Here is a 19274-nt window from a genome sequence, read left to right on the forward strand (position 1 = left end):
GATCCATTTACAATTAGTGGATTTATGTGGGTTTCTGGCGGAAGACAGGCAGGCAGGAAAAGGTAGCAATGCCATATATATTGTAATGAGGAATCAAACATTGAGGATTTTTAATCTTTGATTCATCTCAGTGAACCAGAGTTTGGAAAGCCGGCAACAGCAAGGATTCCTGGGAGACAGCCCCTCTGTGACCTCTGAGTACATACCTTGCAACCCTGTAGGTATAGACTTCCTGACTCCTATGGAAATTTGGGATTTGTCACCCAGTAAGAATAGGCGCTCCTTTCAAACAAAGGAAATGTTTATGATAATCTAGGCCTTCAGGAGGAAACAGAATAGCTCATTTCAAACTGGGAGGTGTTACAGTAGGGCCCTGCTTATATGGTGGGTTCCGTTCCGGACTCCCGCCGTAAAGCGGAAATCGCCGTAAGGCCGCATTGACTTTAATGGGGCGTATTGCACGAAAATGCCGCAAAATCGGCTTTTAAAGAGGGGAGGAAAGTCGCCGCATTAGCGGAACGCCGGGAAGTGGAGCGCCAGGAAGCGGGGCCCTACTGTATGCATTTCTAAGCCTTTCGAGGAGACAGGATTGCAGTCTTTATCTGGGAATCCCTCAGAATGGTTTCTGGAGAAACAACACATTCCCTGACGGATTATCCTAAATTTTTTAATTGTTCTTATTTATCACGTCCACATCCTCCTGAAGACATTTTACATTGGGTTTACTTTGGGGTCAGTTTAGTTAGGAAAAGGTATAAAACATGAGGAGTGAGAAGGGGAGTTCAGTTCTTCTTCTGGAGGGCTCCAACAGCAGGTTTTGTGACCAACGCATGCTAGCATCTTTGGGACAATTTCAGAGCTAAGGATTTGAGTGAGAACTTTAAAATCTAGCGCTGGTTACACAAAGGCAGAGCTTTTTGCTCATTGGGTTAGATACGAAAGTCTCTCTCTCAGCCTTAGGCTTGCAGCAACTCTCCAGGAAAGGTATATGCAACTATCTGGGCCTTTTTCTTTCCTTTTTCTGTCTGTGTGGGTGAGCTTAATGTGAAAGTGTTCATAGGGTTAGTCTCTTTGCTTTAGTCTATCCAGTGTTGCGGAATGAATGAATAATAGTTAGAAAGCTGCTCATTGTTAACTGTAATTGTAAACTGCAATATTTTTCCTTGTTTCTTTTAATAAAACCACTCTTTATTTTTACTTTCAGTGTGTGTCATTGGGTTAAGGGTAAATTTATACATGCTCTGGGGATGACGTGCGGGTAACTCCAGCAAAAGACCCTGCTGCTCTCGCTTGATAGGGGAACTTGGATTTCTAGTGAGCTCTGCTCATGAGGAAGTTCAAGGGCCCTTCATAACAATATATATATACTAAACTTCTAAAATAGGAAACGGACCTTTAGTGTGGCGGCAGCTACCCTGTGGAATTCCCTCCCTTTGAATATTAGGCAGGCACCACCTCTGCTCTCTTTTTGGCACCTTTTGAAGACTTTTCTTTCTCAACAAGCCTTTTAAGTTGAGAGCTATCCCAGTCTGTGTCTGTGTCAGAATTGCTTAATATGTTTTTAAATAATGTTTTTAACCCTTTTTAAAAAGTTTTTTTAAAAATTTTTAACGCTGTTTTGTCTTAATGTATTTTAAGATTTGTTTTATGATGTTTTAAAGTGTTTTTAGTGCCTTGTTTGCCACCCTGGACCCCTGCTGGGAGGAAGGGCGGGATAATAAATAAATAAATAAAACAATCTGTAATCTCTGCAATGCCTTTCCTTTTCAGATCATGCTTGTAGAGGGATTCCAAGGGCAGAAGGTCCAGGATGTCAAGAAGCTGATTCAGAAGAAGATGGTAGATAATGTATGTGGTGGTTTTTATTGTGTTTTGAGATTATATGTTGACTTCCATAACACAGTTTTTGCTATCTTATTTCTACAAAGCACCGTTTGGAGTAGAATCATAGCCATGTGAAACTAAGCAGCACTACATCAAGTGCTTTGGTTTTGTTGTAAAAGAGAAGTGATTACACTTGACCTGTCAAATAGAAATAATTCCTTTCTTTAGAATTGTACGTTGGATGATGCTTTGAATACTGCACAGCTTGTGCTGTTTTCCTTAGAGTGCCATGTGCAACTGATCACTCTATGTAAATAAATGATAATCTATTTTCTAAAGACAAGATGTGTGGCCTTGAAAGTACCCGTTTAGGCATATTGGAAAAGAGATGAGCATGGTAAGATTTCAGTCTATAAAGTTTTGAAAAGGAAAAATCATTGTTACTTCCATTGTATTGTCAGGGCGCAATCCAGACCCCAATGCACTATGCTTGGGTGGGGTGGGGATTGTGGAGGTCTTCATCTGCCCGACCCAGAACAGATCCATCCACAGAGTGATACTAGGATCATTGTGCCAGCACAGAGTTGCTCATTCTGCCCACCAAAATTGCAGACAGGCAGAAAGCCCCACAATGGTGTTGTGGGGAAGGGTTGAGCCAGCCCCACTGCATCAGGCCTGATCTGGGTCCAGTCACTATGCCAGCTAGCCTGGAAAAAGCTTTTGCTGACCTTTTGCCCCATCTGACGCAAGCAGTGGGGCTATGCACGTTGTGGTGGCTCCACTGCTCTGTCATGCCCCATTGCTGCCAAGTTGGGGAATTCTTCCTATCATTCTGTATGATAGCTAATCTAGTGTATTTACACAGTTCTTTCACAAGAGGGCAGCTGAAGTACTGAGAATCATGACTTCTATTTTGATTGCTTGATATTGTACATCTTTTAAGATTCTCCTCATTGTGGAATTTTTTAATTGTGTCAGTTAAACATTGCCTCTAGACAATCCGGGTTGTAGAAAATAAGCTCCATAATATATCCATAGAATAGGAAAACTCAGGCCTGGGTTGAAAGCCATGCACAAGGGAGGGCTGGATTACAGTAGTTAGGTTCTGCCTCCTATTAACTGCTTTAAGTGTTGCTGAGTCCAACTTTTGTGCCACAGCAGTTAAATCAACAACCTAAGCTTGGGAAATGGGGCAGAGCCAATAGCTCATCTCGGTTGTCTTTGATGAACTCCTTTATTAAAAGAGATTTTAATGATAAGGGGAAGGGCTGTAGAGCATGTGATGGGCATGCAGAAGGTCCCAGGTTCAATCTCCAGCATCTTCAGTTAGGACTGGGAATATCCCCTATCTGAAATTCTGCAAAGATGCTGCCAGTCAGTGTAGACAATACTAAGCTAGATGGACAATTGGTCTGACACTGTATAAGGCAGCTTCCTGTGTTCCTAATAGGACACTTTAATATGATCCATTAAGATGCTGCATTATGGGACTGTCATTGTATTGCAGTTTCCATGTATAGCACGTCATCAATTCAGCAAGGTAGGCAGCAAGGACAAGTGTGTCAGTTTCCCGAGGATAACTGTCAGACTGTTGTAAATACCACCAAGAGCCTTGTGACATCTTAAAGGCTAACAATGCATTATGGCATAATTTTTCATGGCCTTCAGCCCTTCATCAGGTGTTGGTACTTCAAGGCCTTCATTAGATGCTTCATTAGTGTGGGTATTGGCCTTACTCTTGTGTTGAATTTGAGTTCTATTATCCTGGCCCTATCTGCTGTTCCAACAGAACTTTATAGCATTGGTTTGGACTCTAATAGGAATTCTAAATGGAATTCAGGATGGTTGCATGGCTAAAACAACTTCCTTATTTTATAAATATTTCAATTTTTTGTCCCAGCATTGTAATTCCACTCTTTTCTTTATTCAGGGTGAAGCACTTATTTATATGGAGCCAGAGAAACAAGTCATCTCTAGATCTGCAGATGAATGTGTGGTGGCTCTTTGTGACCAGTGGTGAGTTGGAAGTGAAGACACAGCCACGTTAGTTGTACTTCCCCCACCCCACCCCGGTTATAAATGTTTTTGTCTCATTTTTAGGTACTTGGACTATGGTGAAGAAAACTGGAAGCAGCAAACATACGAATGTTTGAAAAACCTTGAGACGTAAGTTGTGGAGAATAGGGGCAAGGAAGATGTGGACTGACAGATAAACCCAGAAGTCACAGCAAATATTAATGTTCTGTGCTTTCCAGATTTTGTGAAGAAACAAGAAGAAATTTTGAAGCTACTCTGGATTGGTTGCAGGCACATGCCTGTTCTAGAACGTATGGATTAGGTAGGATAAAAGTATATATTTATCTCTATTTAATTGAGAACACTTGGTTATATGAGTCTTTTAATCTTATAAAGGTTTTAGAAACATATCTGCAATAGTTGATTCCCATATAATGGGGCAATGCATGCAGAAGAATTAACATTGCTTACGACGGTTCGGAAACTACAGCTTGTGCAAAACGCAGCGGCCAGGCTGATAACGAGGACCAGGCGGTCCGAACATATCACACCTGTTCTGGCCCGCTTGCACTGGCTACCTATATGTTTCCGGGCCAGATTCAAAGTGCTGGTTTTAACCTATAAAGCCTTATACAGTGCGGGACCACAATACCTCCTGGAACGCCTCTCCCGATATGAACCTGCCCGTACACTACGTTCAACATCGAAGGCCCTCCTCCGAGTTCCGACTCATAGAGAGGCTCGGAGGATGGTTACAAGAACCAGGGCCTTCTCAGTGGTGGCCCCTGAATTGTGGAATAGTCTTCCCGTTGAGGTGCGCTTGGCGCCAACATTGCTATCTTTTCGGAGCCAAGTTAAAACCTTTCTCTTTGCTCAGGCATTTTAGTTTAATATGTTCAATTTGGTTTTAGATTTGTGGATTTTTATATATATGTTTTTGTACTGATTTATGTGATTTTATTGTATATACTTTCTGTTGTACACCGCCCAGAGAGCTATGCTAGTGGGGCGGTATAAAAAAATTAACAAATAAAATAAATAATAAATAAAATTGGGGCACTGCTCAATTTTCTAAGTAGAAACACGTTCCAGAGATTCATATAATTTCAATGAGGAGTACTGGTTCACAATTAGTTTAGGATTGGTTTTCCAAGTGTAACTTCCTGAAGAGTTCAAGCATGTTCCTTTCAGATCACTGTAGCTCCTAAGATGGTGATTCATACTTTACTGTGCTAATGGCTGCAAATGGAGGTAACTTGACATTTATCAGGTTATCTTAGTATGAAATGTAAAAAGTGTTAAGACTGCCTGGATCCTAAATCACATGAGAGCCAGGCTCCAGGAAAGCACCCTCAGTGCCATCCTTACTAGGGCTGACAAAAAGGGCAGAACACTAACCCTGCAAGGTGTTCGTGCTGCCACCCTCACGCTTATCCCCAGTCCCACAGCTTAGGCCAAGGGGAGACCAAAGCTGCCAGGTAAAAGGACCTGCCTGGGATTCTGTCAGGTCCCTGCCAGGAGAGTCCTCATCAGAGGAGTTCTCATTGGATGAAAACCAGGAGGCTCTGGTCTTGGACCCAGCCCTGGCTCAGGCTCCACCTGAGGGTGAGGGGCCAGGGTCTTATGATGAGATCCAGGATGGGCTGTCCACACCTGGGCAAGTTCGGTCTCTTGACGTCGAGGCTGAACAGCTTCTGAGCCCAAGGGAGACGTGTTGCCTCTGATGCCAGATGGAGACCCAGTGCATCCAGAGGAGTGCCTGAGTACAGGCCTGAAGTCCATGGGAGTAAAGATCTCATTGGGAGTAAAGGCCTGGCTGCAGGTGATCAATGGGAGTCAGCTGAATTTGGGGTGTGGTTTAGCAACTCCAGCATAAAAAACCCAGTGCTAGGCTGAAAGGACTGCTGGAACAATGTCTATACTCCAGCTCTGTACCTGACCCATTTCAAGATTGTCTGTGGTCCCTGGACCTGTCTCTTGCCTTGCCCCTTACCTGCGTTGTTTACAGACTGCTTGGCTTCTGATCCCGGATTGCTCTGACCCTGATTCTTCCTGACCCCCTTGGTTTTGAGGCAAACTCTGGGCTCTTGACTTCAGACTGACCCTGGATAATGCGCTTGGGCTGCCCTCACATGGGGAGTCTCTCACCACCTTAAGGAGCCTGATGAGAACAGGACAGGTTCCAAGAAGCAAGAGCTCAGAAGCCATGCTCTCTGCTACTGGAGCCTCAAGTCAAAAGAACTATTCAGTAGCCTTGGGGCGGAATGCTGGATTCAGTACCAAGCTCTTGTGGAGGGGACACACACATTTAAATCTGAGGTAGCTTTATTAAAAATAAGTGCATAAAAGAGAGTAGCATAACAATTCCTTAAACCCACACGCTTACAAGGGTTAAGTAAAATACTTAACCTATGCAGAATAGTTGAGAATGTAGGTCACGGGAAAAATTGCAAAGCTAGGTACTCCTAACAATAGAACATAGTTAGGATAGCAGGATACCCGACTCCACAGAAAAACACATCACCACAATATAACATTGGGGCAGGAGGGGGCAACTAACAAAAGGAGAAATTCTACTTTTATAGAAAAAAGTTATAACCGCCAAAAGGCTAGATGACCATTCAGAGGGCTTCCTGATGATGGCATATTCCAGGACGCTCTTGGCGCATCGGCCTATGTGTGCTCCCAAAGTTAGCTCAGGTTAGTGACCTTTAATGCCAAGCTGAGACAAGATAACGCAGGTAGTTTTCCAGTCAGTTCTTAATGAGCTCCTGTCTTGCTAGTGAGAGTGGTCTGTTTCCCAGCAATGGTTTTATCCAGCATTCCCACACAAAATGGTTCCCACAATTCCTCATGGCAGAGCCACTTTAGTTTGGTCAAACCCAGGGCTTCATTTACAAAAAGATACATGAATGTTTTTTGTTGACAACTAAGAAACATGCTAGCCAGCTAAACCCCAAATATATTAGTTTTTGGACTGCTCTTTTGTACTTTGTAATTAATGTATCTTGCTATGTTATAGGTACACGTTTGCCTTGGGATGAACAGTGGCTGATTGAATCTCTCTCCGATTCCACTATCTACATGGCCTTCTATACGGTTGCTCATTTTCTACAGCAGGGTAATCTCCATGGACAAGAACAATCTCCATTAGGGATCAGGTGAGAAGGAAAGGATGTTAAGGTGTGGTGTGCATGTTTTCTTGAAAGTAGCCAGACTTGTAAGATGAAATTAAAGGTAAATTCACGTCTTCCCATATAATAAAAATGTAAGACATAAAGCTGTTGCAGCGTAATGACATGACACAGCATGACGTGGGCATGGCAGAGCAGGGCAGCAAGCGAGGTGTCAAGCAAACAAAGATAGCTGGCATAGGAGTGAGGCATCCGGGTGGCTATGAGTTGCACAGGTGAGACGAACGGCTGTGGGGTGGATTATCAAGGAGCAGATGAGTGAGAGGTGGACAAGCGAGAGAATTGGCTATGGGGTGGATGAGTAAGGGGTGGATGAGTGAGGGACGCAGCTGTCAAGTGGACGAGCAAGGGAAGCGGCTGTGGGGCGGACGAGTAAGGGGCAGACAAGCAAGGGAAGCGGCTGGGTGGACAAGCAAGAGACACAGCTGTAGGGCAGATGAGCAAAGCAAACGGGTGGGGAGAACTGTGGAGCAAGTAGGCAAGCGAACGGGAGACAAATGGCAGCTCCAACACTGACCTAAATGGAAGGCAGATAAGCGGGCTAAGTGGGGATGTGACCTAAGTGCACTGTGTGGCAGCGGCAGCACTGGCCTGGACGGCAGACAGATAAGCAGGCTAACTGGAGAGGATGCTTGGAATGGTTGCTTGAGAGTGCCTGGGAGGAAGGGGGAGAATGGTTTGAGAGTGCCCGGATGGGATGGTTTAGGAGACCTTAGCAGATGCAGAAGGTGAAAAAGGAAGGTCCAAGGGGTTACCATGGAGGAAGTGTGGGTTGGTGAGGGGTGGAAAGGGTTTGGTGAGTGGGGAAGGTAGGCGGGGTTGCCAAGCGAAACCCGTAGTCAATAATATAGCCTCTTTATATTGATTCACCTTGTAGCAGGTAAGGAGCCTGGTGTGAGCTGGATCCTTTTCAGAATTTACTGTCAACTGGCTCATGGTTGGAAAAATTGGTCATCAGAGCTCACCCTTGTTTTTTTAATGTTAGCTTTGTTTTTCCAGGAAATGAAAAAAATGATTGAAAAGAGAACCAAGTGGCTAATATTTTCCTTCCTAGCAATCTGTGTACCATCATAAATAGTCAAGATTAACTGTCCTCCTAACCACTTATGTAGTCTCCACTATACTTTCAGTTGCTATTTATATACCTTCAGATATAAAAGCTATTATATAACCTCTAGAACAGGGATGGGGAACCCGGTCTTCCAGGTGCTGCTGGACCACAGTTCCCATCATCCCTGACTATTGGTCACACTGGCTGGGGATGATGGTATTTGGAGTCCAACAATATCTGGAGGGCCACAGGTTCCCCATCCTTGCTCTAGGATGAAAACTCTATCTTCAAGTTATTTTCACATTAATAGGTGGCCATATATGGCCTTCCAGCACTATTGCCACTCCCAAACTTAAGGTTAGTTTTCTGTGGCTTAGAAGATGAAGGATTGTAGTTTGTATTCAGTATAGACTGTCTAAATGGAAATAGAAAATTGAGTTAAGGTTAATCCAAGCAACTTCTCAAGTAACATTTTCAGAGACAGCTTGTACAGCTCAAGTAAAGAAAGATATTGTAATGAGTCATCGCTCAATTAGTATGTGAATTTTAATTTTTGATGCAATGAAATTTATAGTTGTACTTGTTTCCCATTTACACAATACCTGCAATTTGTAGGTGTTTTCATATCAGAGACTGAAAAGCCATTTTCAAATATGGCTTTAATAAAGTAAATAAAACCAAGAACTTGTGCAAATAATGAAGTACAAACCTGGGGTGATAACTGAGTATTCCCATTTGTGAGAATTCTGCTCTAATGGCAGATATTAGCATCAGGTCTAGTGTGGCTATAGATCAGATTCAAAATGAAACGGCGGCCTTGGTTTGCAGGTTGTACTTTCTATCTTCAACACAATATGCACTGTGTTGATGGCATATTAATGAGATTTATTACTAGTTGAAATGTTCATCCAGCATTTCTAGCTTGAGGAGTCGAGGGGATAATCTCCCTGTGTCACAGTTCTGGTCCATACTCTACCTTGATAATGTCTGCCCTCCAATAAGCGTCCTTTTGCGTCATCTGTCTTATTGCTGTCTTTTAAACACATCAGTTATCATTGCTATAGTTGGTTCATTCGAAACTCATGAGAATTGCTAGAACGGCCTTTTTTTTAGACTAGGGGCTCCTCCCCTGCTTGCTTCGGATTGCCACAGTTGCTGCCTGGCCTACCCACTGCTGCCATCACCACCACTGCTACTAGCCTCCCACAGATCACCAAAGTTTTCCTCGCTGCCTGCTCGGCCTCCTGCCCAGGCCGTGGCCACTGCTTGCTGGCTCGCCCCACCATCACACTGACGTCATGACAGTGTATCGATTACAACCTTTAACTTGCTTTCGGCCTCCCACTATTTTTTTAAAGAATGAAAGCACCTATGGTTTAAGGAGCAAGGACAGAGAAAATGTATTGTCATAGTAGCGCAAGAATGCAGAACCTGTGGGCCTCCAGGTGTTGCAGACTCTAACTTCTCTCAGCTCCAACCATCATGGCCAATGGTCAAGGATGGTGGGTCCAGCAACATTTGCATAGCCACAGCTTCCCCACCCTTGTGGTAGTCCATGTATATAAGAAGCTTATGGGACACTGTGAGTAGCTGAGTAACCTAATCAAATGAACAGAGGCTGACCTGTATATACTTAAGTAGCAGCATAATAGATGCTTAAGGATAACTAACTATTTTCTCCTTCATGTAACTTTTTTTCTAATTTACGTAGGGCAGATCAGATGTCCAAAGAAGTGTGGGACTATATCTTCTTCAAGACAGCACCATTCCCTGCAACAAAAATCCCAAAGGAAACTTTGGATAAACTGAAGCAGGAGTTTGAATTTTGGTATCCAGTGGATCTACGTGCTTCCGGCAAGGATCTTGTTCCTAATCATTTGTCATACTTCCTTTATAATCACGTCGCCATGTGGCCAGATCAAAGGTTGGTTTCAAGTCATGTTGCGTCTATAGAAATATGCCTCTTCAGCTGCAATTTAATAATCACAAGTCTTCTATTGCAATCTTATTTTAAGTTTGGCAGAAGCCTGGAAATGAATTGTTTCTGTTCACTGGAATAGACACATGTGAGATCTGTGTGGGATTAAACTAAGGCCAGAACTTTATTAAAAAGCTGATATGCATCTGAACCCCTCCTTGATTGTTCTCCCTTCTAATCCCCCAATGCAGATCAAGTGACACTTCAATAAGGCTTTGGAAGCTACTGTCTCCTACTGCCTTCTTGACTTATATGATGTCACTCTGGCTCAGAGCCCAAGAACAGTAGTGTGTACTGCACTGAACTGTTCATTGCCCACAGCCTTAAACATATACTGAGAAGGGCCCTGTCACAGTGTTCTGTCCACAGGCTTGTATGTCTTGGAGGTCATGAGACTGCCAGACTGCAATAAATCTTGTTCTCCTTGGGCTGTCCAGCCAGTGAGTCTTGGAAAATTTATTTTGGTAAGCCTCACTTCACTGCACTGATGCCTTGGGATGCTCACCATTTTACCCTATTCTTTCATTTCTCAACTTCTACTGAGTCTGTTTGTTGTGATAGAGCCTATTTAGCCAAATTACTTTGCCAGGCCAAAGCTCGGCAACTCCAGGAGTATGGAGTAGTTTGGAAAAGGAACATCCTGGTCAATCGCTGTGTTGGCCAAAGAAATAAAATAAATAAATCCCAATTTGGCAGCTGTCTAAACTTGCACTACTGAAGCGTGTTAGGGTGAGAGCAGGATGCCATAGTTGTTGGAAAGTGCATTGGAGGGGAGGGAGAACTGCTTTAATACTTTTTTTAAAAAAAAGTTAGACATTTCCATTTATATATGCACATCACTGCTCCTTCCCCATTGATTAGATTAACAATGTACCATTGTCTGATTCACTCTGCCTCGTGCTTTATTATTTTGAAAGGACTGGAGGCAAGATCGCTCCAACCTGCAAACAGTTATTCTGAACATTTCAGAGGATTTTAGAAGCTGAAGACACCGTCCACTAGAAACATTTACTCAAGTGCTGTTGGAATAATGGAGCTTTTTGAAGGGCTCCATGATGCTGTGAGTGTGATGCAGGATATGTTTGTTGTGAACTGAACACATATTTGTGATAAAAGTTCCAAGGTCAAGTATCGTACAAACCACAGCAAAATTTTCTTCTAAATTTGAGCAGCTTCTCTGGATGGTGTGCTGGAGGTTTCCAGACAACCACAGGTTTCAGCCCCACTTGTATTCAGCTGGGATAGGCAAGAGCCTGTGACTTTGTAGAGAGCATCTGGTTCTTATGTTCCATTGGTTCTGTTGGCATAGTATTTCATTGACATGGACATAAGCTGTAATTGGTTTTTGTGCCTTAACACATGCTTTGCATTTTTGCAAAGACAAAGCACTTGTTCTGTGCATGGATGTAGCCATCTCTGTGGCTCCTTTTGTGGGCAAGCCTTTCAAGGTAAACTAATAAAGAAACTTTTTTGTGTGTTTGTCTTATAATGCAGAGAAAAATGGCCAGTGTCTGTGAGAGCAAATGGGCATCTCCTCCTAAATTCAGAGAAGGTACATTGTTTTATTTATAAGTTTGTGGTGATCAGGACTGACATAAGTCCTGTTCCTATTTCAAAAATCTTGCTGTTAGACTTCCTAGTGCACATTGTTTTTAGAATATTTATTCAGATATCCACCTTTCCTATTTCTCCATCAATTCTAAATATTCTCAGTGTTTAATAAATTGTGGGAAAATGAATTTCAGAGTCTTTGTTTATTCGAAACAGTTTTGTCTGTCTTTGTGTGATTAATAGAAATATCTGGATGGTACATTGATGGACAGAAAATTCATTAACTGACATTTTTCTGAACTTTGTACAGGAAAGGCCCTAAGTTTCTACGTGATCTACTAGACCTAAGTTTTAGAACTTAACCATAAAAATATTTTGCCTTGGTAGTTTAGGAAGGACCCAGAGATGATATACTTAAGTCTATTTGAAAATAAACATCAGCAGACACAGAAGTTTGCTCCTCTTCACTACTTGGTATATTAGATGTTTCCCATATAGAATCGAGCCACAATGTTTTTGCCAGTTTTGTAAATCAGGCAGAAGTCTTTATTTCCACTAAATGATATACTTATCAAAGTGTGTATGTGTGTGTGTTTGTTTTAGGGGAGTTGAGTATTGTTATGGTTGTTATGAATAGGCCATCGCATAACTTTGCTCACTTGACAGTGTATAGATTGCCTGTAATGCGCCTCTCCTTGATTTATCTTTGCCACAGATGTCTAAATCTACAGGCAACTTTCTCACTCTGCATGAAGCTGTGGAGAAGTTTTCTGCTGATGGTAAAATTGCACATTAGCTTGGATTTTTTTTAAAATAACTGTCTTATGTTTTGAAATGGAGCACATAAATATATGTCAGAATAAACGGTTTGCTTCCCCATTTGGCCCAAACCACACGCACCTGTCCCAACGCCTTGACATCATAAGATGCCAGGAGTGGGACAAGTAAACTTGGGGGGCCAAATTGAAAAGGGTGAATGGGGAGTGCACTGGTTCTTCCTTTCCAGCTGCTAGTGTCATTCAGTGATTTGGAATTTGGCTCCTCTTTTTGTTGTCTTGCAGCTATAGAAAAAGGTGCCAAATTCAAAAAGAGGCTCAATTACAGCTGGAAAGGAACTGGGAGTGCACTAAGAGTTGGATTTGAGTTGTGATTCAGGAGGAAGATGGAATTCAAGCAGGACTGCAAAAGTAGAAAGGAAGAATCAGGAGGGTGCGCTTGATTCTTCCTTTGAAATTAAATGTGACATAGGTAATTGATTGATGGTCACTCCCACCCACCTGTCAAAGTGACCCATGAGGGTCAGGGAGCTTTAGACCTGGGCTGCTGGTCAGAGCACTTCCCCACCCCTGCTATCCATGGAAAACAGGAGCTCCAACTGATCAACCTTTCAGGGTTGTATATTGGGAGGTCATGTGAAGGACTTCAAAAGATTTGTCTTTGCTGTTGTTTAAGCATGTTGTTGCCCACTGAAAATCTTCTAATATGTTGTGACCCAGTAATTCCACCATATGGAAAAGCTGATGTATGTTTCCAATTGACTACCTGCCTTCTGAAATGTAATTTCTATGAAAAAGTATTTTGATGCACATATTGCTTCCTCTAGAGCTCAGTGATGCTCTGTATGATGTTTTTAGTGATGTTTCCAGATCTTAGTGTGAAAAGTAACTGGGAGTCAGGCTTTACTGTCCCTTATACATGGCAGCTGATTTGCTAAAACTATATTGATTTCCCTCTAGGCATGCGGCTGGCATTGGCTGATGCAGGTGATACTGTTGAAGATGCAAACTTTGTGGAAGCCATGGCAGATGCTGGCATCCTCCGTCTGTACAACTGGGTGGAGTGGGTGAAGGAAATGCTTGCTAACTGGGACAGTTTAAGAAGTGGGCCTGCCACCACCTTCAATGACAGAGTTTTTGCCAGGTACCATGAAGAAGACCAACTTTCTAGCTTAGAAAAACATATTTATTTATTTTTCTTTTCAAAAGAAAGCAAGAAAGAAATTCAGATTCTCCCAGGACAGTTTTGTACAACTATGTTGAAACACAGATGCATGCTTTTTGGTACTTCTCCTTGATCTTGATCTATCTCAACTTTCTGTGTTCTTCCCATCTTCCTCCCCACCCTGCCCAGTGAAATGAACGCAGGCATAATGAAGACAGATCAAAACTATGAAAAGACGATGTTTAAGGAAGCTCTGAAAACGGGCTTTTTTGAATTTCAGGTAGGTTGTCTATGCTCCATAGAACAAGATTTAAAAAAACAAATCTGTTTTGCCTTCTAGCTCAAAGACTGTCAAGGCAACTTACAATACATTTAAACTATGCAATAAGAGAGCAGTGAAACAAACCAGTATTAAAAAAGTAGATCAAAACTATTTTTTTGCCCATGTAGGTCTTTACATCAAATTTTATATCCCTGTGCCTTGGATGGAAATAAAAGGGGTGGGTACATCCACATATATACATCCAGATTGGGAGCTGCCTTATGCTGGGTCAAACCATCCACATAAATCTAGCTGAATACTTTCTACTCTGGTAATAAATCCACTGGTTTTAAACCTTGCCCCTTGCTAGGAGAAGACGAATGGTCTTACTTGGCCCTGCTACTTGCAGTCCTTTAATAGGAGATGCCAGGGATTGAACTTGGACCTTACACACAATTCACTGAATTGTGGCCCCCTCCCATAGTGGCCTATCTGCTTTTGCTGTATCATGGAACACAAATTTAGCATTATTTAATTATTTAATTTAATTATTAAATGGGAAGGTAGAAATAAATTAATATCCCTGTGGACGGTAGTCTGTGTTGGGCATAATACTTCCACAGGATGTTGTTTCCATTGTGACAACCAGAGATTTATAGTCATTGGCAGGCAATAAGGAGAGACGGCCAATATTTAAAGAAAAAAAATGTTTCCTTTATCCTTTTTTTTTTTTTTCCAGCAAACATAGTTTTCATCAAGGATGGATGCATCAGAAAATGTATTCATGCTGCTATTAAAAAGCGGAATGTTTTTCGTAATAGTCCATAAGATGTCAGTGACTTCAAAATATCTGCAGTAGCATATTGCTTTGCTTAATAATGAATTGCTCTGACTCTTTTACGCAACTGACTTTCAGGAGTATGGTTTGGCTGGCTGAATTATGTGCATAATAATCTATCATATTTATTGTCTCTTTTTTTCCTAACTACTTAATGGTAGCTTTTTATGTGGGCCATTCAGAATGATAGTGCCTAATATACAGTTACAGTTATCCTTGACTTTTATGTCTGTGCCGATAGATGTCTCTGTTAAGAGCCATGATAATGTAAAGCTATATAATGTCCCACTGGCAGAATTTCATTTGGTTCTAATCCCAATAGTTTTTTATAAAAAAATAAACTATATAGTCCTTTTAATAAACCATTATAGGATTATAAGTAGTTATATTTTAAGGACGTATTAAAGCAAGAAAATTGGTTTTTATGTGATGCTTTTCCATGACAGTTGCGCTGTTTTTACGGTGCTTGTGCTGGCTCTCTTTCAGGCAGCAAAAGACAAATACCGTGAACTAGCTATAGAAGGAATGCACAGGGACTTGCTACTGCAGTTTATCGAATCGCAGACTCTCCTGTTAGCTCCAGTCTGCCCTCATGTATGCGAACATATTTGGGCATTGCTGGGCAAGGTACTGCTATTTATCACTCGTGAAATGTCTGTGTTTATGGAGGGTGTGTGTGTATCTTGCATTGCATGTACTCTGCACGCAGAGAGAGTTTATTTGTGTGTGGTCCTTGTTGGTGGAGCTGGGGTCTCCAAGAGTAGGGATGCATTGACAGTGGGATTCTAGGAAGTGGGAAGGAAGGTTTGTGGAACAACCCTGCAGACTTTTACTTGTCTATATTGCACTGCACAATAATACATTTTGGATTAACACTGAAAAGTAAATCAGATAAGAATGTAAAACTTGTTCTCTCTTGTGTGCCACCAATGACAATGTGTGTGAAGGGTAACTCATGTTGTAGATTTCAGATCAGTAAATTTTATTATCTAATTGTGAAAACACGAACATCATTTGGCATTAGCATGTTTTTGCAATTATGAGATAAACAAAAGTACAGATGTATGCTGTGTAGAATGGATAGTTATTAGTGGGACTCAGAGCATTCCACGTCTCTATTCTGTAAAGCCTATGTTTGGTTTTCTAGACTCTGTGGTCTGGTTCACACATCATATTAAACCAAAGCTAAAATAAGCTGTGGCTTAATGTGAGCAAGAAGCAAATGAATCCTATAGTAAACCTTGCTATGGCTGCTGGTAGAGCTTCTGTCTCTTTCCACAAATTTAATCTCCGTCTCCTCCTCCCTCTCCCTTCACAACCCCTTTGCAGTCCTCATGCTTTCTCTTTGATTGTATCTCAGCTAAATATAGCAGTTCTACAGACCAAACACATCCCTAACCTCTGCACAGCCGTATTATACGTTGCCATTAACTTGGAACAAGGAAGATAGTAGCTATCCTTAGTCTCCTAATCCCAGTGTCTATTGTTAACTCAAATTTAAAGACTGACTCCATCATGAAAGCTTCCTGGCCAGTGCCTGGCCCTGTGGATGAAGTTCTGATTCGCTCTTCCCAGTACCTCACAGAAGTAGCCCATGATCTCCGTCTGCGCCTGAAAAACTACATGGCACCAGCTAAAGGAAAGGTAAATGTCTGTCCCCTTTTTCCTACAGTGAATGGTTTTAAAGAGTCATGCACTCTGATACGAAAGATCTTCCTTTATGTTTTCTAGAAAGGCAATAAAGCAGCATCCCAGAAGCCATCCCACTGTACTATTTATGTGGCCAAGAACTACCCCCCATGGCAGCACACTACATTGTCTGTTTTGCGCAAGCATTATCAGGTGACTTATTTATTTATTATTAAATTCATTACCCTCCTTTAACAGCAGGTCCCAGGGCAGATCACAACAAACCGGTCTATTTTATTAAATACTCTCTTTGCTTGTTTATTTGTTTGCTTATTTGTTCAACATTTTCATAGTCTACCATTCCATAAAATGGCCTGCAAGGTGGCTTAGATTCAAATAAAAAGTATTTTAGAACCAGCAGGATAATACAAGTTACACAGCAACACTAACTGTCCCTGTCTCCCCACTTTACTTTATTTGTTTCTCTGATCACTTGCTTATCTCTCTTGAAAATTAAACTAACTTGGCATCAAGTTTTTTGAATCCAAGAGGGGAAATATGTGTGTTCCCATTCTTTAATGGAACAGTGCAGGCATTGCACTGTTTGGGTAGTCATGTCCTTTTCGGGTGCATGGCTAAATTTGCTGTAAGACCTCATTCCTGGAGTTCATTTGGAAATGGGTGCAGCTTTTATTGTCCTTATTCTTTTGCACATGCCAAGCTTTAGTGAGCTGTTTATTTCAGCCCCAGTTCTGCTGAAGCAATACTGGCTATTGTCAGACTAGTGCAACTTCCTTCTTAGGCATAGAGCTTTAAATTCCACTCTAGTCTTTGGTGAGTATGGTAATTCTTTGACTTTGTAAGGAATATACTGGAGCACAATAAATTCTTCTGTCTTATAACTAACACAATGCAAAGAAATCTGGCTTGAAAAGCTGCAGTCCCTGAATTCTTGAGCTGCTGGAACTGATCCTTTAACTCTCGTGGCACAAGAAAAATAGCACTGTACAAGTGGAACAGCTAAGTATCCAGGTTGATTTGTGGACTCACTGTGTCTTTTCTAACTGCAGAATTGTGGTTAAATTATACAGTCACAAGAGTGGCTGTATACTATAGTCAGCATGGAGTTTTCACATTCTGCAATGTTAAATTGAAAATACCCCCCATGCCATTCTGATGCTTCCCATAAGCTCATTTCAAAACAAAACCTTACAAAACTTAACAGTCCTGAACTCAGAAAAGCTTGCTTAACAACCCTCTACATTTTCATAGCGATACACAAAACAGTCAGAGATACAAATTTTTAAAAATGCAAACACAATTTGGGTTGGTCTTTCACAGTCCAATCCACTTCCTGTGTAGCTTGGAAGAATTTGGTAACATGTGCCTCTACAAATTTGTAGGGCACTACAATATCTCAGAGAGGTCAGGTCTCCTGTTCCCCTGGTGCATTCACTATAGCTGCCCAATTTCCCTGCTTTTTAAAGTTTGATAGAAATATATGTTGGCTATAGGTACGTTCTTAAACCACAGGGGTTTTTTGCCTATTAGTGAATTAATTTCCATTTAATTAGAAACAAGTGTGTCTTTGTAACTTGGTGCCCATTGCCATCAATCCATATTGGACAGAAAGTACATAGATTTTACTAACAAGAAAGAATGAACTGTAGTTTTCCCTTTACTTTGGGGCTCTTGTTGAAGCACATTAAATGGAAGTTAAATTTACGTGCTATCACCCAGTAGTGCCTCAACTTCCCTTCATACTTTTTGTGGGGAAGTTGAGGCACTACAAGCTGATGACGCATAAAATCCATGATTCTAACCAGGAGGATAGTTTCTATCTTGAGTTTACCAAAGCCGAAACCAAGATTGGACTCTAGTACTTCTAAGGCATCTCTTTAGTTTTTTTTATTGATTTATGTTTACATTTATAATCCCACCCTTTCTCCAAGTTGCTCAGAGTGGTATGCATGGTTTCTGTCCCCACACCCCCTTTTTATTCTCTCAACGACCCTGTGAAGTAGGTTAGGCTCAGAGAAACCAGCCTAAGGCCACCCAGCAGCTTCCTGGTTGAGTGGAGATTTGCTCACGGTTTCCCTGGTCCTAATCCAACACTCTTAACCATGACACAATGCTGTAGTTCTTCACATCTGGCAGGTGAAAAGGGAGGACAGATGAATGCAGTGGTGTTAAAGTAGTGGCAGGAAAAGTGTGAGAGAAAAATGTCTGGAATGGGAATTTCTTTTCCCTGCAGGGGGAAGCTGTGATGTTTCCAAGTGTGGATCCTGGCATGCCTTCGGACCCACGAAGCCAAAAGCAGTCCAACTGTTATGTATTATGGGCTATCAGTTGCATGATAAACCTGCTTCTTTCTCCATTCTGTTTTTATAGGTGCAGGAAGCCAGTACAAACAGGCAACTTATACAGCTCCTTGATTGCTGAGCTGTGTTCAGCTTGATGGATCATAACTAGTGACGGACTGAGCTGATACCTGATGATTTAGGGCCAAGCACGATACTGAGGGTAAAGCCTCACATAACAAGGACTTGCAGAATAAAAAATTGAGGCTGTGTGGTTTTCTCTGTTGGTTAGAATAGCTTTCTAAAAAACAGCTTTTAACAGGGAATTTAGAAGAATTCTGGAGCGAAAAACAGAACAACAAAAATGTACAACAGCATGAAGAGCGTGTAAGGAGGCAAAGTTTTAGGCAGAGAATTACAAAACCAAATTGAATGTCATTTGGGAGAAACTAAACTGAGGGATACGTGTGCTCACTGCTGAAACTAGAAATGTTGTGCAATGATTTAATTGGATCTTTTATGTGTTTTTGTTGTAGAACAATGGAGGACAGCTACCAGACAATAAAATAATTGCCAGTGAACTCAACTCCTTGCCAGAACTGAAGAAATACATGAAAAGGGTTATGCCTTTTGTTGCTATGATTAAGGTCAGCCTTTTTACACCTTGTTACTGATTTGTTAGAAAATCTA

The 19274-nt window shown here is 41.6% G+C and overlaps 1 protein-coding gene across 2 annotated transcripts in view; it reads left to right on the top strand.

Moving 5' to 3' along the window:
• The window catches only part of LARS1 (leucyl-tRNA synthetase 1), an 88278-nt gene that overhangs the window by 55891 nt on the left and 13113 nt on the right, over positions 1-19274 (top strand). For both annotated transcript variants that reach the window (XM_061616952.1, XM_061616953.1), the window contains exons 16-29: positions 1771-1848; positions 3755-3840; positions 3925-3990; positions 4080-4162; positions 6863-7001; positions 9797-10009; positions 11558-11615; positions 12330-12393; positions 13351-13534; positions 13745-13835; positions 15142-15282; positions 16159-16299; positions 16387-16497; positions 19121-19231. In XM_061616952.1, the coding sequence (XP_061472936.1) occupies positions 1771-1848; positions 3755-3840; positions 3925-3990; positions 4080-4162; positions 6863-7001; positions 9797-10009; positions 11558-11615; positions 12330-12393; positions 13351-13534; positions 13745-13835; positions 15142-15282; positions 16159-16299; positions 16387-16497; positions 19121-19231 (1566 nt within the window). The remainder of the gene's footprint in view (positions 1-1770; positions 1849-3754; positions 3841-3924; positions 3991-4079; positions 4163-6862; positions 7002-9796; positions 10010-11557; positions 11616-12329; positions 12394-13350; positions 13535-13744; positions 13836-15141; positions 15283-16158; positions 16300-16386; positions 16498-19120; positions 19232-19274) is intronic.

This window comes from Rhineura floridana, chromosome 3 (genome assembly GCF_030035675.1).
Source record: "Rhineura floridana isolate rRhiFlo1 chromosome 3, rRhiFlo1.hap2, whole genome shotgun sequence".
Classification (NCBI taxonomy): Eukaryota; Metazoa; Chordata; class Lepidosauria; order Squamata; family Rhineuridae; genus Rhineura; species Rhineura floridana.